Below are 24,608 nucleotides of genomic sequence, written 5' to 3'. Positions count from 1 at the left end.
GCAATCATCAACACCAATGCACAAGTGACGAGCCCAACGCGCACACTGCGCGAGCACGGCGACACCCATGCCCAGCAGCCCCCCGCGAATCCCGCGTGCGAGGTCGGGCAAATGAGAGAGAGCAAACGGAACAACACGACAGCGAAAGCCAGCGGAGAGAGACACCAGCAGCAAGCCCAGCCCGGCAGCAAACGCGCCGCACAGGTCACCGTGCACCCGCCAATAAAAGTCCACCGTCCCCCCAACTGCCGGAAAAAACTAAGGCCGCCGGCGCCAGCCGACATCCCCCATGCCCAGCGCGCCCCCGGCCGCCATGCAACACCAGCCAAACCAGCAACGAGGCAAAATCAACTAGCTCAGCTGCATGCCACCAACAACCCACCCATCCATCAAGGGCCGAGAACTCCAGGCACAAACCCAGAACAAACCGGAGCACAGCCCTGCCCCGCACCCACACTGCACATCCCAAAAACTAACTATATACCTCAGTATCCAGAGGGGTCCAACAACTGGCCGACAGAGAAATGGGCAAGCACGGATCCGAGGCCAACGAAGCAAAACAGGAACGCAAACAGGTCCCTCCAAGCCAACAAGGAGATGCCTCCCCCGGACTCCAACGCACAAACTAAACGCCCAGCAGCCATCCAGAGACCCTGCCCAGGGAAAAAGTATAATACATCAAGATGCATCGATAATCGTCCCACAATCCCACCGCAGACCCCCACCCCCAGAAGCCAGGACACCCTGCGACCCCCCAAAGCGCAAAGGACCCCAGACCGCATGTCCAGGGGGAAGCTGTACCCCGCCCCAAGGAAGAACAGCAGAAAGCCGTGCCGGGAAGCTCGCTACCGCCAGGGAGCGATACGCGGGAGAACCAGGCCAACGGTCCCCCAGCCCAGCCAGAGGCATCCCTCCCTACAGTGCAGCCAGTGACAGCAGCCCCCGAGGCCGATTCATCCCCGGACAGGGGCCCAGCCCCCCCAGTCAAGCACCCCCAAGGAGGAGCACCAAAACCTACCCCGACAGCACCGGTCATGCGCCCCAGAGACTCCCGAATGCCCCCACCGTGAGAGAGCTGGCAGGGGGAAGCAGCGGGAGCCTCACCTCTGCCGAAGAGGGCCCAGGCGAGGAGAGGAGACAACGGGCCCCCAGGCCCAGGGACACACCACCCGCCCAGAAATGAGCAAAGGCCACAAGCCCGAGTCCGCAGAACCCTAGGCCAAGGGCGGGCCCCCACGCCAGGGGAGCCCCGACCCCCCCCAGCCCACCCCAGATCAGGCAAGGCCGCCACCAACCCCACAGCACCCCCAACGCCCGGGGCTCCAGGGGTAGGACACGAGGCCAATGAGAATCTCTCCCACTCCTTCAACCCCTCTGCCTGCCTCTGTAAATGTATTGTTTTGTGTTGGATGCATGTCATGGATTGTGAAGTGTTGTATGGTGGAGTGAAGATAAGGTGTGTGGTAACTAAGGTGCAACTAAAATTGGAGGGTAGTTGTGACACAGGCACCCCACAACTGTCAGGTAGTGGAGCCTCCCATCGTGCCCCTCCCACCCCCCAAGCCCTCTGTGTCTAATGTGTATTAAAATTGAGGGACAGGCAGTGAGGGAGGAAGAAGTGCGAGGCCGCAATAAAGCAGCCCCACCCCCCAAACGCCCTGCAGGCTGCCCGTCCCCCAGGATCCTAAGGGTGTATGTTGTGAGACATGACCAAAGGAGGAAAGGTGAAGGAGGTCATAGGGAGGCTAGAAGACCAGATTCCTGACTGGCCCCATCATTTATTCAGTCCCGTCCCCCACCCCCCTAAGCAGGAGGACGCCAGGTCCCTCCAGCCCAGGGCTTATAGCAAGAGCCCCTCTAGCACCGGTAGCACCCCAGAGTCAGTGACAACCCCGCCCATCCCCAGGACGGGCCCAGGGGGGCCCAGCCCCCCCAGCGCGCAGACCCGCCCCAGACCCAGAGGCTCCAAAGCCCCGTGCCCCAGACCCCCACACACTCCAGAGGCAGGTCAGTGCAGCCCCAACCCAAAGTCCAACAATCCCCCGTCCTCGCCGGGGCCCCTCCGGCAGCCCCACTGCTAACCCCTCACCTCACCGCTCCCCCACAATCAGCAGCACTCCGAGCACCACCAGCCCCCAAGGGAGCAGGTCCGGGGCAGCAAGGACCCCACCCAAGGACAGAACGGCCCAACAGCCCAGATCCGAAGGTGGCCCACACCCAGGAGGCAATGCCACTCAGGCCAGGTCAGGCCAGAAGACCCCCACCCCCGCTCCCTTCCCTCCCTAGCAGCGAAGCATCCCACACACAAACCCCCACCGTCCCCAAAGAAAAGAGACAGCAATCACCCCGCGACAGCAGCAACAGCCCCTCAGCCCTAGGGAGTCAGCAGATGCAAATAGCCCCTAGGACTCAACACGACCACACTCCAGAGGGCCGCGACGCGACTGCAAGCAACCATCGACACACCCCAAAGCACAATCCCTCCATACACAGGATCCCGGCACAACCACCAAGCATCCAGTCCGGGCACTAAAATCCAGAGGGACACCCCCCAACCAGCTCAAAAAGGACCAGCCCGCACCCCCAACCCACCCCGTCAACCCCTTCTTCCCGGTCCCCCACCCCTCCAACAACCAGTCGCCAGACCCCTCAGAGAACCGAAATGCAATTATCAGGATGCACAGCATGCACACAGGACAGAGCCGCACACCAGCCCAGTCCCGGCCCGCACCCGATGCCCCCAACCCCCGACAAGCACGCAAGCCAATAATGACCTACAGATGAGCCAATCAACACTACCCCGCTACCAATCTAACTAGCGGCACACAACAGCCAAGTAATGCGCTGCGCAGGAGAGATGCCAGCCGGCGCAAACCGCCCCCATCCCCCCCGCAGCCAGAGAGACCACAGACCCCACCCACGGCTACACCGTGACCCACGCCGCACGTTCACCACCAGACCGAAACCCACCACAAGCATCCCCCCCCACCAACCTCCACCGCCATGCCCGCCGCCCGCCCCCCCCCCCCAACCCGGACCCACACACAGGACACACAGGGAGGCAGCCAAGCACCGAGCGCCACATCCGCACAGCGCGCGAGTCAAAATCACCACCCGCGCACCGATACCAACAACCTCGTGACACCTAAGCAGAGTGGCTACCCACCCCGCAGCAGCGGCACGCCGAATACAGGGCAAACACCGGTCCCCCTATCAAGCCCGCGCCCTAGGCAACCCGAGCGCCGCATCACCGCCCCCGCCAACACCATGCCATCAACCAACATTTAAAATTAGAAAAAAGTCCCCCACGCCCGCACCGCAATGCATCTAAGAATCAACCCACCCCCAGACACACCTACCAGCCGTACGGGACCCTGACCAGCAAGGCAGTACACACCCACCCCCATTAAGTGATAAAGTTGATCAAGGGGGACCAGAGAGATTGGAATTGTGTCAATTTGTTTTTTTTTACAGCAGACATTTTCTCCATGCTAATGTGATCTATAAGGTGATTCCGATATTGGGTGATACTTATATTCTTTTTGGCCTTCCAGTTCATGAGGATAGTTTTCTTGGCGATGCATAAGGCAGTGAGAAGCATGTATGATGTGTCAACCTCTATACTAATGTCACTTAGGTCCCCCAGCACGCAGAGTGATGGGGAAACTGGGACGGGGTAACTTAGCCATATCGATAGGTCTTCACATATCTTCTGCCAGAACTTTTGAACAGGTGTACATTGCCACATAGCATGCATGTAACTATCAGATATGTTACCTGAGCAGTTCCGGCAGATGTTTGACTGCATAAGACCCATTCTGAACATCCTTTGTCCAGTATAGTGTGTTCTATGGAGAGTTTTATACTGTATAAGTTGTAGATTGGGATTTGTAGTCATTCTAAAGGTATTTAAACATATCTGCATCCAAAAGTTTTGGTCTGGACTAATGGATAGATCTGTTTCCCATTTTAAGAATGGGAGAGAGATTGAACTATCTGTTTTTAACAGTAACATGTATACTTTTGATAACAGTTTTGGAGGCGAGAGTTTAAGAAAGTCTGTTATCATTGGAGGTAAATCTAAGTCCATTATTTTATCCTTAAATCTAGCCTGAATTATGGATTTAAACTGTTGAAATTCCAGAAATCTATTATGGCTAATTCCATATTGTGCCACTAGATCCTGGAATGTAAATCCCTTACTGCCTTGCATTACATGCTCTAGATGTCTTATCCCTTTGTCATACCACAGTGGGGAATTTAGTGTTTTCTTATTTTGCAGGATGTCAGGATTATTCCAGATTGGGGTAAATCTGCATGGGATAGGTGAAGACCCAGATATTTTGAGAAGTTCCCACCAAGCTGCCAAGGAAGTGCTTATGTTAATGCTTTTAAAGCAGGTATGACGTTTGATGCTGGAACTGATGAATGGCATATCGGAAATTTTAATTTCATTACAGAAGGTTTGTTCTATGTCCATCCATGAGTGGTCCAGGGGGCTCTGATTGATCCATTTTGAGATATATTGTAGTCTATTAGACAGGAAGTAATGATAAAAATTTGGCAGTTCTAAACCACCACAGTCTTTTGCTTTTTGCATAGTTTTTAGACTGATTCGTGGGGGTTTATTTTTCCAAAAAATTTTGAGATGTTTGAGTCCAGTGATTTAAACCAGACAGCAGAGGGTTTGGTGGGTAACATTGAAAACAGATAATTGATTTTAGGTAGGACCATCATTTTTATGGTGGAGACTCTTCCCATGAGTGATATAGGTAATGATGTCCACCGTACAAGGTCATCCTCTATAGATTTAAGTAAAGGCGTGTAGTTTAGCCATGTCAGTTCTGACAGCCTGGAAGAAATATTGACACCCAGATATTTAATATTCCCAGACTTTAGCGGTGTGGTAGATATACTCTGGAAATCACACTTTACAGGTAAAACTATGGATTTACTCCAGTTAATGGAGTAGTCTGAGATGGATGAGAATTTATCTATAAGTGTGATTGTCTCAGAAAGAGAAGTTTGTGAGTTTAGGAGGAAAAGTAATACATCATCTGCATAAAGGCTTATCTTATGGTGTATATTTTCTGTTTGAATTCCTTTAATATTATTATTTTGTCTGATCGCAGCTGCTAGTGGTTCTATAAAAATAGCAAATAGCGAGGGAGAGAGTGGGCAACCCTGCCTGGTACCCTCTGGAGACTAAAGCATGGAGAAGTATGATCATTTGTTTTGACAGAAGCTCTTGGGGAACTGTATAAGATTTTAATCCAATCTATGAAAGAGTTTCCAAATCCAAATTTATATAAAGTAGCGAATAGAAATTTCCAATTTACTCTGTCAAATGCTTTCTCTGCATCTAAAGAAACAACTATAGTTTCCAGGTTATGAATAGTGGCATAGTCTATTACGTTAAGTAGCCTGCGTGTATTGTTGGTGGAGTGCCTACCCTTAATAAATCCTGTTTGGTCAGAGTGTATTATACCAGGAGTGACCTTCTCTAGCCTTCTTGCTAGGGTTTTGCAGATGATTTTAAGATCTGCGTTAATAAGTGATATTGGGCGATAACTGGACGGGAGTGTGGGGTCTTTGTCTGGTTTAAGGAGCAGGCTGATATTAGCAGAATTCATTGTTGGAGGCAACATGCAAGTACCCCTAATTTGCATAACCATCCTATAGAATGTGGGCGCAAGTATTTCCCAGAATTCCTTATAGAGTTCAGCGGGAAAACCATCTGGCCCAGGGGCTTTATTATTCGGCATATGTAAGAGAGCTTCCTGGAGTTCAGCCATTGAAACAGGTGAATCCAGAGCCCTGATCTGTTCATCATCTAAACTTGGCAAATCTATATTGTTCAGAAATGCATCGATGTTAGAGCTAGATGGGTCAATTTGTGATGTATATAAGTTTTTATAATAATCTCTGAATGCATTGTTGATTTCTTCTGGGTTATAAGTCAGATTCCCAGCTGAGTCCTTTAAGGAAGAAATAGTTATTTTTTCTTTATTCAATTTCAATTGGCTGGCTAAGAATCTGCCGGATCTATTGCCATGTTCAAAGTTCTCCAAGCGTAGTCTTTGCAACTGAAATTGGGTCTTTTTATTAATAATTTCATTTAATTCAAGTTTTGATTTTCTCAGATCATTCAGCATGTGTTCCTGTGGGGAGGCAGCAAGGGTAGTTTCTAATGTTTTTATTTTTTGTTCTAGCTGTAATTCACAAGATCTCTCTTTCTTTTTTTTGTATGATGAATAGGAGATTATTTTACCTCTCATGACTGCTTTTGCTGCCTCCCAAAGAAGACATGGCGAGGTTCCTGGCAGGTTTAATACAAAATTTTAATAGTATTAGACTTTTGGGGACTAGATTTAGTCAGAGGGTCCGGTCCACATGCTGTGCATTTTGTGCAGGTTACTTTTTTGGCTTTCTTCAGACTAAACTATTGCTGCTCATGTCACCGTCATCCCTCTATGGGGAGTTGGGTATGAACTTGAGTGCACGTCGCACCACAAATGGGGAGAGTAAAGTCACAACTAAGATTTTAAAAGGCCGCATCCAAAAATCTGACCCCTGTTTAAAACTCCCTATACAACATTACACCCTGTTTAACAGTACACTCGACACTTTAGACACTTAAGAATCACCATCATGACTGAGTGTAGTGTCGCACAACTAAAATGTTCAACCATTGCATTGTGGGATTGCAGTAGTTTAATACAGTATATTTACTGCCCACCATTAGAGAGTGACCTTTAACAGGATTATATTCTACTGAGCTTCATTAGTTTATATATGAAACATTTAGACTGTTCTATTTTTTATTATTGAAAAAGTTTTTCTTTTGTTGGGCTAAACATGAACATAAATCATAAACTCACATCAGCAGCTTTGAAACCAATTATGCTAACTTTAATTGGCATAGTGGACTAGTGGACCAGCCATATTTGGTGTGATGACAATTTATCTGTAATTTGTCATTTTGTTATTGGGAAACTGTACCAATGTAACCAGCTATGAGTTATCAGTTGTAGTTAGTGGTCTGGTTTCATAACCTGGATTTATTTAAAAAACTGGGGTTACATTATCAAGATTTTAAAATGGTACACGGAACATTACACTACAAATAACATGTATTCTAATGTTAAGGGCTAAGTTATTTAGAAATAGATTTGGTGTCATCGCTGGGTATTTCACAGTAGGGCTCAATACAGATATAACAAATGTTCAATAATAATAATAGTGTTTGATTTTATTCATTTAAATCACAAATGAATCAGAACTTAATTTTTATATTAAGATATTTCTTTTGTTTTTGGAAAAAGGACTTCATTTTACTCATTTTACTTGCATATTTGTTGAAAAAAGATTTTATCACTATAATTGTTTTGAATTCTACCACAGATTTGTGAAGTACTTCACAGTTTGTCATCAAGTGTTTGTCATGTTCTGACCATAAAGATAAGAAACTTGCCTTTAAACCTGAAAGAAATATTGACTTGATATTCCAAGCTCATCATCGTAGACCCTAGATATAAAATTTATACACTTCGTAACTCAGTAACTCATGCTCGGTGTGTAACAGTTACTGCCATCCAGCTTCTCGGGGCAGAAAGTACTGCATCATAGGAACGAAAGATCACTACTACATGTCATCTAAAATTCCCATGACGTAACATGCATTGTTTTGTGTGCATGCGTCTATGTCCATGTGAATCTATGTATACATGCAGTATAGTATGAATGTGTGCGTGTCTACATAGTAGTGAGGAAGGCATTTGTACTGGGAAATGTTAAACCATACTAGGCTGAGAGCAGTTCAGAACAATTGCTCACAACTATCTTTCACACACATGCACACACACTCTGGTCCGACCAGCCGAGTCACTTTCCATCTTCCATCGTGGACTGAAAACTCATCTTGTCAAGAAGTGCCTCGTATTACGTTCCTCCAGCTGAACCATGTCACTTCTCCACTAAAGTCTGACTGCTCTCACAAGAACATTGTCAGGGATGGAAAAGTGTCTCTGGCTTTCACCTGTCATCACTGTTAAGAATGTGTCCTTTTGGTAGTTTAGGACTTAACTTTTACTGTACGGTTGAAATAATTGCAAATTGCTTAGTATCATAGCGTCAGCGAAATGTAGATTAAAAAAAAAAAAACTTGTTGGTTTAAGAATACCGTACATGCACACAAATAGGACCGAGGGCTATCTCCTCAGTTCCAAAGCAATGAATAATTTAGCCTGCTCCATTCTCTCTGTACTCCAAATGTAAACACAAAATAAACAAACCCAACTGCGTGAAGCTATTACGTTCAAAATGTCATCTGGCGGTAGCTGAATCCCCATGGGAGTAGACAGGGATCCCTCAGGCCCGAGCAGACAGGGAGACAAAAGCAGGGGAGATTTCCCTTTTCTGTTTGCTGTGCCGGGTTTGTCCTTGAAGATCACAGCATTTGTTCACACATGGAGCTGTTTCTTACCCCTTTAAATGTCAATCAATACCATTTTTCATTGTTAGGACAGAAAAAAACTTAATTAAATGTGTTTTTTGATCGATACAGATTATCTGAAAAGGCCCTGAATCTGAATCTCCGAGGAATGCTGTGGATGTGAACTGAGCTGCCATGATGGCTGCAGCATCAAAGTAGCAAGGTCGTTTCAATGGGAAAGGGAGACCGTCTCAGTGGCCTCTGAAACTGTAGCTTAACCACATAGAGCTTTTTCAACTGGGTCAGTAATATCAGGTAACATTAGCTGCCACCAACTTCCAGGCAAGCTGCCCCTTCGCTGTGGACACGCATAAATCAAAAATGCAGTGGAGGAACGGGGAGTAGGTGGGGAGCAAACGTCTTTGTGAGGCGTGACCCCATTGCTAATTACTGTGTGATGAGTGGTGGCACACGGGGATGGGCCTTGGGGGCGACATTTCAAGTCATCTCTCAACTGTCATCCATTGATAAAAAGTATGAAAATAAAATATAATACTTTCAAAATGAAAAAATAATGAATGGAAAACCTTCTGATCCTGCTCCAAGTAAAAATGGAAAATAAAAGAAAGACCACGATTACGCACAGTCATTGGACACGCCTTCACAAATCTGCTTTAATACAAAGCGTAAAGTTGCTGCTCTTTTAGTGTCGCATAGAGGTAGATTTTTTTGAGGTGAACACTCAGAGAACATATGGGCTCAACTGATATTGTTATCATAATGACTATAACTGTGGTGGGCAAGGTTTTTCTGTTTTGATGGGTCTGAACACCCGGCCTGCATGAATGGGGTATAAACTGGTATAGAGGGAGAATCCCAAAGAGAGAGAGCGCGGAGGAAGACAGAGTGATGAATATGACAGTCATGTCTGCTCGAGCGTAACGGTGATTAATTACTGAAGGTGCTTCAAAGCTTCATGGTGATTACAGCCGTTTCTTATCATGGAGAGAGATTAGGATGGTCTGGCCAGGCTTTTGTCATGGACAGATTTGGCATGCATACTCTGAGGCTATCCTTACATTCAGAATATAAACATGTCCGACACAGGCACACACTTATCCCTTAAATGCAATGGTTGAAAACTGTGCAGTAGCCCATACAATATTTCAATGGGGCTGCTGCCATCTGAGGCCCGTGCTCACTGCTTTGCTGTTTGTTGCTCCAAATCACACATACAAAGATGCAGACGCGCTGTATACGAGGGTAATGTGGTGGTAGGATGATTCATTTTGCTTGTGTTTCATGCTGACTGTCATTGTGCGTCTGATGCATTTGAATGAGACTTGCAGACTCAGACCAATCAAACACCTCACACCCCAACCCTGTGGGTCCCCCCCCCCATTGGATTAAATGCGGTGGTAAGACAATGGCGCTGTATTGATCGTGCCTGGCTGAGACTCCTCTGAGGAAAAAAAAGGAGTAGAAAACACACACATGCACTCACACAGACAGCCATCTGTCATGGCTGTCTGCAGCCTGGTCACCATCTTCCTCTGCAAATGGGGCAAAACACACAAAATAATAGACCGAGGGAGAAGGAGAGAGACGAGCAGGGAATCATTGCCTGGGGAGCTGACACAAACCAATGGTTATCATTTTGTCTTCGCCTGAACCGCAGTCTCTACCCTGTTAGATTCTCCATGCTGCCCATGGCTCACAGATGGGACGGTCTTTTAAGGTGCTGGTTGTCCATCAACTCCTGAATGTCATTACATGTGTGCCAGCTGGTGAGGAAGGTGACGCCTGTTTTATTTAATTAAAATCCAGGAAACATGAGGAGAAGATGGCATGGTAATAGAGGGAACATCATTAATAATATCTCCCTGTTGCATCAGTGTGTGATAAACTGCTTAGCGGGAGTCGGAGATAACAAAACCAGAAGCGCTTTTATTTTCCAAGGACAACGGATGCACATGAATCTGACTTGGATAATTGGTGCTGAGACATAAAAACAATGATCACAAAGGGAAGTTTTTCTTCTCTTGGTTATTTTAAGTGATTTTTTGTCGTGACATGTGTGGGGCTCAATCAAAGTGTGTATCTTTTGTTTTGGCTATGACGCATTCTAAGGAAGTTAAACACCCCTCAGCTACTGACTTGCCATGCATGACGTCTGTGTGAAAATAGCCTAGGAAAGCAAACCTATAGGCTGCAGCTTATGGATAAGATGATACGATTCTGGTTGATCTGTTGTTCGTGCAAGAAAATAGTTCTCCCTTCTATTTCAAAAGAGGCTCCTACATGCTTAGCATTTTCCATATTTGCTTGTTCCTGTTAAGGGTCACAGTGACACTGGAATCTATACCAGCTTGCAACATTAGCTAGCTAACAATAGATCAAACACTATTTACATAGCCGGTGAGAGTTTGACTTATATGTGACATTCAGTGACTTTAATTTAAATCCCACTTCGTTTTTTTTTAATAGAGCAGAGTGACACAAACAAGCTGAATACAGCAATCCAACTTTTCTTAAATTGTTCAGACAGACAGCTAACTGTAGACATATACTGCATCACATGTCTCTTAAAACAGGTGCAGATATTTTAAAATTTTAAAAGCACTGGCACCCAAATCGGCTTTTGTTGCACTTTGATTTAGTTCAAAAACAACGTTTGAGTGAAGTTGCATGGTGCCTGCAGTGAGCCAGGTGGGGGGTCGAGTCTTTGAAGCCGACAGGCAAATGTTCCAGTAGCGGTCAGACACAACACACAGCAACACTAATCTTATGCCAGGAAAAGTTTAAATAAGTAATTAAAGCACCTAAGCAGCAGATGGGAGTATTTTTACTTTTGAGTTGTGAGATATAAGTTATACTGTTTACTTTACACTGTTGTCTTAAGCCAGGCTGTGCAGAATAATTCAGTTTAAATCATTTGGGTTGAATTTTTAAACCTTGTTTAAATTGTGTACTGTTCAGTAGAGCTCATTGAAAAGTCCTGAATCCCTAAATAAAATGCCAGTGTAGAAGCAGCTTCCAACAGACTGACAGGAAGAACACAGAAGTAGTGGCACTAGTCTATGTTTTAGGAGTGATTTATAGGGGCAGCTGAATTTTGCATGTGCTGTAGCTACAGCCTCGACAGTTTAGTGAGCTTATGACCGAAGAATCCAGGACTGCATGGGAAAAATGCGGACAAGGGCTCAGAATGGGCAATAATCACAGTCTTGTTGTTGTCCCTTTTTGCCATATGTACATAGGAAAACCAATATCCCAACAAATTTGTGTTTACATGTTTACATTGTGTTTACATTTCTGTCACTTTTCTCAACAATATAACAGACCAGTCATTTACCATTACCATTAAGTAGTGGGCAGTACCATCCGTGTGCCTACCTGTGGCTGATCTGGGTACCCCGTAGACTGGACATGGTTTCTTCCAGGTTTTGCCGCAAGTCAGCGATGTTCTTCACCGTCCTCATGCGTCTCGTCTCGGGATCCTCTCCTGGAGACACACAGTTTATGATTTACTGAGATGTTTGCACCTGACGCGCACACACACACATTCTCACAGCAGTCACTCATATCCACAAAAGCCATACATAAACAAACACACGATATAAAAAGTGATGAGGACATCTGACATACAGTATTTTATTGGATGTCACCGAACGTCTCAGCAGGCAAACTGAATGATGGCCGATCACGATGACAGCCGGCATGGGTGCATGTTCCTAAACCCCATGTTGACAATTGGGAAGCCATAAAATGAATCAGCCTGTCAGGCTGCACCACATGCACTTCTGTTCTAAAGTCTAAAAAGTAGATATATTATTTTACGCAGGACTGACATTTTTCCTTCAGGCCAACGCAGAAATGTCGTGCCATGACACCACGCGCTCTGTCAGTTAGTTCGGGACACAGTCGTGCCTGAGAAAGCAAACTCTGTCAGAGCTCGTGTGCTTTTCTGTCAGACATGTCGGAAAACGCTGCCACTTCAGTCCCCCGTCCTCCTACCCCGCCCTACAGCAGCATACATCTATGGAAGCTCTTCCTATGTTTTGTGTTCTTCTCAGTGCCTTGTTTACAAACGAAGCACTTGTTTCACTCAGGCATTAGAGCTATTCTGAAGGAGTGCTGCTAATAAGCTCAGGTTGGGCAACATTTCACTACTGTGAGCTCTGGGCGCACACCAAAGTATGTGCTTGTCTGCTCCAATTAAGCCTTTCTGTTAGCTCGTCAAGCTAGCCCATATCTGCAGGCGGGTATCACAGAATGGGTAATTCTGTGGCATGGATGCCGGTCACACTGCTTTCCAGTTTTAAGGTGATTAAGGAAGAAAACTGTCTGCACGGTGGAGATGAATGAGCCATGAATGAGTCTTGTACAACAAGGCAACAATGTAGTGTGATGGTAAGATGAGCTGTGCTCTGTCACTATGTGCTCTGAGCAGACATACTGACAGCAAGCTGCTGTGATTACGGTGACTGGGGCAAATGGGGGCAAATGGGGGCAGATGGGAGCAGTGGTAGGTTGGAGGTTTGAAAAAGGCCTGCAGCGACTCCTGTGGCGCATTTCAGTGCCGGGAGGAGAAAAATGTGTTTATCTGCAGCAATATAAAGCAGGGTTGATATTGAAAATAAGCAGAAAAGGTGAGCCACTTTTCCCTGTTTTTCTATAGAATTATTTCAGAGTTGACCTGAAGGCATTTGGATAAACTTTCTAGCAAAAACAGACTGTATCCCTTTAATTCATAGAAAAATCTACGGTGTGCTCTGCATTATATATCTTTGGCAACACTGAAAAAAATAAATAAATAACACAACCCACTGATTTTGCACACAGACACCAATCTCCTGTTTCAGTGCATGCTGTGTGACAACGCACATTGTTAAAATCACTTTGCACACCAGGAACAATAAGTGTGCAGAAAATTGGCTTGGTGGCGCTTACACTGAATTTATTCAAGTCTCCATTTTGAATGGGAACCCGATTTTGCATGCCGTGACTGTTATCTTGGCAATGTCTATGTCTGCAGGATGCCCTTTTAAAATAAAGGTTAAATAAATGACTCACAAAAGCACATAGCAAAGGGAAAACTGAACCTCATTTGCCACAATTGTCTTTCTTTTGAAAGGATTTAAAACTCTAATGAATAACCTGAAAAAACAGTAGTAGATAGGGTGAGATTCATAGGTTTTCACCAGCCGCCAATTACAGGATTTAGTACCGGTTAACATTGTCTAAGTCACATTGATTAAACGACCCCAGATATCAAATCCAAACACCATACTATTGGCATTTGAACAATCTTTTTCAAAATTTAATCAAGACTCGACCTCAATTATACTGTATCGCACTATGTAATAGCCTCACAGCGGAAAGATCAATCTGTTAATTGAGGTCATGTTTAGTCTTTGCAGAGCAAACAGACTGAAGACTACGTGATGCCGAGGTGGAGCCACATGTTGTTAACCTCTTACTCCTTATCAGATGTCTACTCCATGACCAGTAATTAGAAATCGATGAGGAACATATGATCTTGTTCTAAATCACACTAAAAAAAGAATCCACAAAATCACAGTGACTAAAACTGCGTTCACGGCCAATGCACAGAAGCGCCTGTGCCCTGAATGTATTTGTGTCAGGATGGAACACATCTAAAACAATCACCAGAGACAAAAAACTCTCCCTCGCAGCCCGTCATTTCTCAAGGCAAAGGCAAGTTTATTTGTATAGCACATTTCAACAAAAAAGACAGTTCATGGTGCATTTACATATAGGTTTTCTGGGAGTTTGTTCCAGCTATGGCAACCGGCAGAGCTTGTAGAAGCAGCGTGCAAGCCGAAACACATAAATGCTCCATATTTGTATAGCGCCTTTCTGGTCTTTTCGACTACCCAAAGCGCTTTTACACTACATCTGCATTCACCATTCACACACATTCATCATACATCATTCGGTTCAGTATCTTGCCCAAGGACACTTCAACATGCAGCCTGGAGGAGCCTTCTGATTAACGGGCAACCCGTTCTACCTCCTGAGCCACAGCCGCCCCTTTTACCTCTGACATAAGTACAGTCATGAAAATGAAGACGGGATTTTTGGATTAAAGAGCAGCAGCCTAGGATCCACCTGGCCCAAATAACCTGAAGAGGCGCCACGGCGGGCGCGGTGATTGCTCAGAGGAAAGGAAAGAGAGCCAGGAGAGGAGCCATGCTGGCCGAGCTTGGATTTAATTCTGCTCCTAGAGATCCGGTCTGGACAAAACGGGACTCATACTGACCAGATAACAGAATTCAGAGACTGTTGTGCCCACATCGTTACAGAGACCTGCCCCATCAACAAGCAAGCACTCGGCAGTCGGTCCATATATGTTACCATATTTTAATATAGGCCTACACTTAATATGTTGTGTGTGTAGCATGAAGAAACAACAAAATTTGTTTTGTTATGCAGCCTTGTGCTGTATAATGACTAATAAACTACCTTGTACCTTTTCAAAAGCGAGTGCACCCCTCACAAATTTTGTAAATATTTGATTATATCTTTTCATGTGACAACACTGAACAAATGACACTTTGCTACAATGTAAAGTAGTGAGTGTACAGCTTGTATAACAGTGTAAATTTGCTGTCCCCTCAAAATAACACATCACACATCCATTAATGTCTAAACCGCTGGCAACAAAAGTGAGTACCCCCCAAGTGAAAAATGTTCTGTGATAATCCAAAAAAGTTAAAGTCCAGGGAAACTGGACTTGGTAGGGATAAGCACTTACAATGCTGTCCTTTCATCACTTCCCAGGAAACTCAACAAGCGTTACCTATTGGCCTCAGGTAAAGATGCCAACGATGGTCATTCAGACTTGGCCACGGGTGGTTCTAATAACCACAGCCAGGAGAACTAACGAATCAGCGATATCGATGATCTTGGCCAACGACCCCACAGAGGTTAAATAGTAGTAAATAGTTTCTCGGATGAAGGATGAAACGTCTTCTAGTATCTTCAACCAAGTCAAGTTGTCCTTGACCTTCTTTGGATAACTATGACCTGGATGACAGAACAGTCACAGACGTCCTGTGTTAATGGCTGTGTGATGTGTTATTTTGAGGGGACAGCAAATTTACACTGTTATATAAGCTGTACACTCACTACTTTACGTTGTAGCAAAGTGTCCTTTCTTCAGTGTTGTCACATGAAAAGGTATAAACAAACATTTACTCACTTTTGTGAGATACTGCATGGAGCATAACAACTGAACGCTGCTTCTCCATGTTTAGTTTTGACTGTAGGGACAGAAAACAGACCTGCCCCAGACGACCTGAGAGGACTAGATGGTTCAGTTAAGGAAACCAGATCCAGTCCAAGAATTAAACATGAGATGGATCTCGGGTACTACAAACTCAAAGCATCACTGAGTCATCTGAATTTCTCTTTCTCTGTTATTCTTCTTCTTCCCTTTCTCATGTTCCCTGCTCCTCTCCTCTCCTCCTCCCACCAGGGCCCCTTCAAGAAAGATCCAATTACAATCCCATTATAATGTGACATGAGGCGATCTGGCCCTAGTGTCTCCATCATGAACGGACACTTCATGCAACATTGAGGAGCAGCCCAAGGCGTGTGTGTGCATGTAAGGTTTTTTTTGTGGGGGCAATTTACTACGGTATAGTGGAGGCCAGGTAGAGCAGAGGCGAGCTGGAATGTTCTGCAACACAACTACACCCCGCAGTTAAAAGCACACATGCACATGCACGTTGGAGCCTCTTCACATTAGGAAACTAATATTCATCCAATAACACAATACCCATGAGCAATTTACCAGCTCAGCACCTTTTTGTAGATCAAAAAGAGTGGCAGACGTGTGTAGCCAAATCCCTGGTACGTAATATTCTAATGTAGCAGCTGCTTGTACACATGTATAGCCAGCATTTCCAAGTCAGTACCCAACACTAACACAGAGGGGAGAAGCCACAAAGCTTTCATTTGGATTCGTGGCCCGGTAAGACCAGGTCGAAGAGGGCACGAAAGAAGAAAGGTGCACACACACTCCCACACCCCCCCCCCACACACACGTATTGGATGCAGAATAAACACTGCTCCAGATAGAGATGATACAACATAATGCAAATGACTGCCATGTGGAACTAAAACACATTCATATACACACTCCAACACACACACACACACACACACACACACACACACACACACACTGTACCAGTGGGTACTAGTGCCAGTTCACTCTCTCTCTCTTTCAATAATACATGTTAGCTGGTACTGATTCCTCCTCGCTCCAGCTGAATACTATTAAGGTACCATCTCAGTATCTAATTACAATATACACAAATGCACGCACACACAGACAGACAGACAGACAGACACGCACACCAATACACAACAAGACATAACTGTTAGCTAGGTATACCCTTGTTGCGGCATTTTGTCACATATCAGCCCTAATAAAGCTTTGGCTGTCAGTCATTGGTGTGTTGCTATGCCAGCTCTCTCTCTCACACACGCGCACACCCTGATAGACATATACACATGCAACTATATGGCCATGTTGCTGAATGTGTTTCCTAACAGGCGTTGCAGCACATTGAGAGCTTGTTAATACATCTCAACGACAACTGCTCTCCGAGGCCAGAAGCGCAAACCGCCACGGCACTGCGGCTGGATACTTTGAAAGCCAACTTTGATGGGGTGAAAGAGTTCTTCAAAGATGCAAATGGCTTCTCAACAATTCAGGTAGATCTCTCACACAAAGCAGATAAGCACACGCACGCGCCCACACCACAATGAAAGGTGTAATAATAAGCTATTGATCACGTTGGCTGTGTGAGTCACAGGCAGTGAGGGAGGTGCTGTGCTTCTTTTTTTTTCAGTGGGTGAGGTGTTGCTTTTCCATCATCTACATCTCAAGGTATTTCTTCTTTATGCTGCATCATGCCTCAACCTGCTTAAAGGAAATCTGTAATAATCTGCTCATTGCCAAAGCTGGCCCTGCTGTGCTGTGCATTTTACTGTGCTTTATCTGCAGAGTCAAAATAATCGTCTCTGCTGTCACAACTACGGGATAAAAATGGTCCGTCTTATCAACTGAACCCCCCCCCCCCCCCCTCCACACCCACACTCCCACACTCCCATGTCCCTTTCCTCTCGCACGAAAACCTGGTTTGTACAAAACATATTCCATGGCAAGCTCTCATAAGCTAGACATTAATGGAGCTGCTTTCGAGGTATGACAAGGTACCTGTGGGCATTGGTTAGACACTAGCTGCTAAATTCACAGTACAGCACTTAATGCTGCACACACACACACGCGCGGATGCAAGTGACAAAATGTCTTCGTATAAAAGGGATCTTTTTCTGTGTGCATGCATTCAAACTACCGCGGCTTGTGTAAATCTTGTGGGTGAGGAGGCATTACCAACATCTGTGAGTGAGTGTGTGTGTGTGTGTGTGTATGAATTGCATGAGGGGAGGGTGTGTGCACTTTCACGGCCTTGTCTCACAAATTTCTTTTACATCATTTCTTAAAATGCTAATAGCGTGCTCTTAGAAATAAGTTTCCCCATCATGAGGATTAAAAAAAATACCCAGCTTATTGAAGGCTTTTTTTCCTGCTCTGACATTCCCATGTTCTGCTCACGTTTGGATTTTTAAACATAAGTTCTTTTACTTCATCTACAAAGTTTCCAATTTGTGGCGTTGTCACATAATCCTTTCATGTTGGAGGAATGTAATCCCCAAGTTATTTGAGTCTATAGTATGCAATGCCTTCTACATTCATGCTCATTTCCCGGACTTGGCTGGCTGTGTTGACTTACGTGGGCGGGGTTGTGTGTGCAGCACCTGCTCCAGGTCGCCCAGCATGGTGAGGATCACCTCCTTATCCAGCTGAGCCGTTCCCTCACGAGGACCTCCCCCTGAAACCTCTTCCTCTGCCCAATACCCGCCGTCTTTCTCCTTGCCACCCCGTTTCCCACCACCCCTGCCCGCTGCCGGCTCCTCGTCTGAACGCCCGCTGCTGCCGTCTTCATCTGTTCCCCCTTCCTCCCTGGACGTCCGAGCTGGCTCAGTCCGTGGGTGGCCGCTGTATGACGCCCGCTGTGGCCGCCCGCCTGCGCCCGTGCATCGCCAAGGGACCGGGATGAGGGAGTGTTCTGACTGCGAGAGCACCTTGGTGAGGGAGAGGGACAGGGATCGAGCTCTTGTGCCCCGCACACCTCCGCCCCTTGTGACCGCCTCCTTTCTAGGGCTTCCCTGCAGGCTGCCTCCTGCCCGCTGTGTGGGGGATGAGTACAGTGAAGAGTTCTGAGGTTGTGAAAAATGAGGCGATGGCTCTCCAAGCTCAAAGGAGTAAACCCGCTGCTCGCCATCACTGAGCAGGGTCAGGTTTGTGAGCGAACGCTGCTTGATCCGCAGGTTGAGGTTGTCGGGGAGAGGCTGGGGGGGGCGTCGAGCTGGGCTGCCCCCCTGATACACCGAGAACTCTGCTCCTCTCTTCATCTCTGCTCACAGCCCCCCTCCCTTTTCTCGGCTTACCTTTCCAGCCTCTGGTGGCTCAGTGGGTGAAACTATACATGCAAGTGGATCTACCTGTGCATGGCTCTCTGTTTCCCATTTTGGCTGCGCTGTGACTGAGAGAGCAGATGGAGAGAGGGAGGAACCGGTGGACGGAGAAGGCAGAGAGATGTGTCCCCGCGTCCCACGCCTCCCGACTGAGGTCCAGGATTCAGAGGTCTGGAGAGAAAGCAAGCACTGGGCGAAGAGCGGAGAGAAAAGCTCCCTCTCAGGCATGTAGGTAGAATCCAGATCCATCCTTGAGCCAGCCCATACTCATGGTCAGACGCTGAGCCAGACTCAAGCACTTATTTCCACCACTCCGTCTCCTGTCCTCATGCTTTCTCTCTGTCTTCTTGGCTCCTTTCTCCTCCTCCACCACAGTCAGGGGCGTGGATGAACGAGTTGCTACATCTCCCTCACTAGCACATCCTCCCTGCCTTCTGCGCTCACACTCCCTTTATCTATCCCCCTATTAAATGACAGTCTCTTTCCCCTTCACTCTTATCTCTCTCCCTCCACCTTCTGTATCTCCATTAATTACCACCTCACTGCCACACTTCTTCTGCCTCCCCTCTGACTCTCTGACGGTCCTTCTCTCCTCACAGCAGAGAATGAACGGGCGGTGAAGCCGGCGAACAGGCTCACATAGCTCTCGGTCTGCTTGTTCATTCCAGCATGCAGCCTGCAGTACGCTCTCTCTCTCTCTCTCTCCCTTAGCCCTCCTTCTCTGTGTTTACCACCCTCATTTTCTCCTAATCCTCTAGTTCTCTCACTTTCTGTTAACTAAACCCCTAACCCCTCCTCCTCCTCCTCCTCCCAGCCGTATCTTTTCTCCTTCACATTATCTTTCACTCTCTCTTTCTGTCTCTCCATCTTTCCCTCACAGTGTGACAGTGAGTTGTTTGGACAGTGCACCTGTAAGCTTGCAGCCTCTGCTGCACCACGCTGACCGCCTGACTTAATTAAATGCTATCTTGAGGAGCTAAAACAGTGAGCCCGCAGCTTATCGTGGCTCAACAATGAGACCACAGAACCAACACATCCCCATCAATCAATGGTAGCTTTATTAGCTCTGTCCATATTAGTCACAGCTGTCTTCCACACATTTTAATCCTAGTTACCAATAGTTACAGTGGTGTGAAAAAGTATTTGCCCCCTTCCTGATTTCCTTTTTTTTTGTTGCATGTTTGTCACACTGAAATGTTCCAGATCATCAAACAAATTGAAATATTAGACAAAGATAACACAAGTAAACAAAATGCAGTTTTTAAGTGAAGGTTTTTATTATCATGGGGGGAAATCTAAACCTACCTGGCCCTGTGTGAAAGTGATTGCCCCCCTGTTAAAACATAAATCAACTGTGGTTTATCACATCTTTGGAAAGCTGAGTTCAATTTCTCTAGCCACACCCAGGCCTGATTACTGCCACACCTGTTCTCAATCAAGAAATCACTTAAATAGGACCTGCCTGACAAAGTGAAGTAGACCAAAAGATCCTCAAAAGCTAGACATCATGCTGTTTGATTCAATTTGTTTGCTGATCTGAAACATTTCAGTGTGATAAACATGCAAAAAAAAAAAAAAAAAAAAATCAGGAAGGGGGCAAACACTTTTTCACACCACCATAATAGGGACTGGAAGCTGTTGCCTCAGAAAAACATAATTAAGGTTTATGGAATTGTGTATTTACACTGTGAGTGACCCATCTGCAGCAAAACAGACAGATAAAATTAATAGTAAAAAAAAAAAGTAAAGTAAATTAATAGTAAAAGTATTTTATGTAGTTCTATATAGTTATATAGTGCTTGTTTGATGTGTGGATATTGTCACATCTGACAGTCTGTATATGTAAAATGAGTAGGCTTGTCATGTGGTGTTTGCGGTGTGCGTACGCTTGAACTTTGTTCTCAGAGACTCATTTCTGCCCCTCTTTGGAGAAAGAGTCGGAAAAAAAACGAAGGATGTGAAACGACCATGAAATGTGTGACAACAAAAAGCAAGTGTTTTAAATGGACCCCAAACAAAGGGAATGGTCAGCTGCGCAGGCTAACTTTATCCTTCAAATGAGGGGCTTCGGAAAAGCCGCGACCAAAGCAAAATGTTTGGAATGTCCCTGCCAACTTGACATCCCCAAACCCGTAATCACGCGCTGTTGTTTGTGCACGCTGGGCTTTATAGGCGGTTTGAACTTGACATCTTATTTTTCATCAAGTTAGCCGTTTGATTTATCATCCAGACCTCGGATAGAGTTTCATTCCAAATTAAGATCTACACCATTTGAATCAAGTGGAATTCATCAAAGATTTAGCACCCTAAACACACAGTCAGACACAGCACCAAATTTTGACTGATGAATTATAGACACAAATCAGTAATGTAAAATGGAATGCACAGAGTTGTGACACTGAAGTCTTCTTTTGCAACTGGCAAAATCCAATTGAAACAATGGAATTTTCTCTGTGGAAACAGCTTGTGTTTTGATGATGTGTTGCCTGCTTTTAACGTCTCATCCTGCTCCTTGTCAGGAATTTAAGTTTGTGGTTAGAAACTCCTTTTAAACTGGTCAAATGTCCCTCGAACCTGACCTCTCAGCTGCAGAAGCTCAATTGCACAGATGTCCACTGGCTGTAATTAAAGGACAATAAAGACGCTGGCAGTCTTCCCTCTTTGCAAACCAACAGTACGATTTAATTTTAACCAGCAGTTTTCGGTGTAGTTGAAGAGGATCATACACTTCAAATATATACAGAATGAACCCAATTGAAGGGAATGTGTTCCTGTTTCTGAGTGATTTCAACCTCTTACCTTTACCAAATCAATTACTCTGTATCTTAAAGGCTTAAAACTCCTACTATACCCAGTTTTCCATGTGGTTTATGTGTGAAGTCCATCCATGTCTCCAAATAACTAACAGCATAAAGTCATCCCTCTGAGGCTGAAAACAATAAGTGGTGAGTATGTTCTGATGCCAATGTGTCACATGACTGGTTGTGATGCAACACAGGGATTGTAACAGATGATGTTAGCCTGCAGGGATGCAAGCAACGGGCTGCAGATGCTCCCTGTGTCCGGCTGTCAGCGCTGACCTTTCCCATTTGCTACATGAAACAAGCACGGAGCAGGAATCCCCCCAGTAAGCACACTCACCGAGAACACACTCACACAACAACTGCATGACACCAGTACAGCACGCTACACAGCAGTAGCCTTCTAAAACTCCCACATCCTGCACCTACCCTTTAACTATCCTCCATTAACACCCCCTGCAGCAGCTAATCCATAATGTAATACAACAGTCTTAATGTAAGCTAAACCGATTTTCTATTTCCCAAAGAGGGTAAACGCATCGTCTGAACAATTCCTCTCACAATGCAGAACAGCATTACAGCAACAGTCAGGTCAACACTGGGTAAATATCAACATGCCCTCTGCAACACCTCCTCATACCTAAACGACAGAAAAGGTAATTCGCCAGTGATTAGACACGTGGTTAAAGTTTTGAAACGGTCGTAGTTTGGTTAGGCTTAGGCAGAAAAACTACTTGGTTAGGTTAAGGGATTGGGTTGAAATAAATAAGTCATGTAACGTAACTAAGCTGGGGTAAAACTGCTGTGCTTGACTTTTGGTGAAATAACTTACGCACGTTAGTTAAAATAAGTCACCATTGGTTTTTGGTTTCACACAGGATACAAACCGCGGAAAGTCCAGTTCTTTACCCATCCATCCACCACAGCCTCCTCCTACGTGGACTTTGTCGCTCTTTCCACTACTTCACCTGCCTTCCTCCTCATTATTACTACAGCCACTAGGGGTCGCTGTTTAACAACAAACATGAATGTGAATGTGTGAATGTGAATAAGCTGCTTGCACAGACAACCTATACGGCCAATAGACAAATATTAATGCACAGAGGCATGTGCACGTTCACACGCCCACACAGAGAAATATCACATATGCAGAGCCCACAGCATGTGTGTTGACCTTCTGTACCTGATATCTCCTCCAGGCACTGTTTGGCTGTCTTGCTGTAGACCAGCTCTCCCTTGGTGGGGCTGAGGCAGGGGTCGGCTGGGGCCACCATGGTGCAGTCATTTTCTGAGAATGTCCTAAGGGCACAAAGAAACAAATTACACACGGCAGTTATATAAAGACAGGCTGAAATATCTGGTCAACTCAAGTTCGACTACAACCACTATAGTCATTTCATAGCAACCGTGGGGGGAGAGTTAACATTTGCCATGGTAATACATTACATAACATGTTAACAGATTTAACCAGTCCCTATTTCCCTCCTTCAAAACAAAACATTTTAACATAATCTTAACATTCTGATTGCTGGAATGTATGGGTTGAAAAGACCAGTAACTGTGATTTAGATCAGCAGCCAGAGTCTTCCCTCCTTCGCATCCAGTCTGTCATCTGTGTTTCTGCGATGTTAAACAAGAAAAGACTTTTGGTCAGTTTTGGTCTTAAGATGGACACCTCTAACGGGAGGAGGAGATGGCCTCTGATGAGGTGTTTTCTGGGAATGCCTCTGATTGTGTGTGTGTGTGTGCATGCATGAAGTATGTGTTTGTGTGCATATGCCTCTCCTCCTCAACCCTGAGCATCATGCTCCACTGTTTTGTTTGCCGATCTGAAGAAACAAGGAGAGCGTCCAACACACTTCGTGAGATAACAGTCCTACACACGAGCGCACAGCAAACGGCAAGAAAACACAAAACTGCATATGTGCTAACAGTCATGAACAGACAAACACAAGAAAATGCACACTGACAGGAACACACGCACACAATGGAAAGCCTGCATAGCACTTTCAAGCACATAACGCTTGCATACAGAAACACGCAGGCAGCTCTGAGAACTAGCTCCTGTATAGTATTCAATCCCTCCCATCTAGACAACACACTCCGGGGACCACCACCACCACCTGCAGAGCTGCAGATAAAACCTGGCTTCCAGTTGCGACAGCAGCATCAGCCTGTGACTTCAGATCATGTGAAAAAGCTTTCCCCCCCCTTTTCCTGCAAGCTTCCCTCACCTCATTGGATTCACAGACACATTCCCCGATACTCTCCGCCGCCGCTGCACACAACAATGTGGGCCCAAAATAAGAAAGCAGATATGTGGAGAAAATTAAGCCTGCCACTTTTAATGGGAAGGGTAACTTTATTAATAAGATTTAGGTAAAGCCTGTTTTCAATGTTTTGCTATTCTTTATTCCTGGTTACTCACACTGATGATTCAAACTGTAGCAATTTTGTGAAAGCATGTCCGTTTGTTGTTTCATTAACTTGTAAATATCACTGTAGATTTTCCATCGTTGCTGATTCTGTTTCTGAACTCGGGTCAGCTGAGGTTATGGAAGCAGAGGAGGACACAGGAGGATACGGTTAATGGCATTGCAAACACTTTGTGTTTGGGGGGGGGAGACACAAATCAATCCTGCACACTAACTGCAGCAAAGTCCTACAAACACACTGGTCTATTAAGACTTGGCAGAGGCAACGACTTGAAGTGGGCGTAGAAAGAGAAACCTCACAAGACAAAGATGCCTAATTGGGCTGAAAATAATGGTAAATTGCAGCACAGCGGGGGGCCT

The 24,608-nt window shown here is 45.6% G+C and overlaps 1 protein-coding gene across 1 annotated transcript in view; it reads right to left on the bottom strand.

The window, feature by feature from the left end:
- The window catches only part of LOC119917988 (neuron navigator 3-like), a 199,755-nt gene that overhangs the window by 63,064 nt on the left and 112,083 nt on the right, over window positions 1–24,608 (bottom strand). Inside the window, 2 exon segments of the mRNA XM_038738477.1 lie at window positions 11,831–11,939; window positions 22,997–23,112. Of these exon segments, the coding sequence (XP_038594405.1) occupies window positions 11,831–11,939; window positions 22,997–23,112 (225 nt within the window).

The sequence above is a fragment of the Micropterus salmoides genome, unplaced genomic scaffold (assembly GCF_014851395.1).
Source record: "Micropterus salmoides isolate LMB-PRFRI ecotype aquatic unplaced genomic scaffold, ASM1485139v1 Ms_hic_scaffold_23, whole genome shotgun sequence".
In the NCBI taxonomy this organism is placed as follows: Eukaryota; Metazoa; Chordata; class Actinopteri; order Centrarchiformes; family Centrarchidae; genus Micropterus; species Micropterus salmoides.
This window is presented reverse-complemented; position numbering and strand designations above follow the sequence as displayed.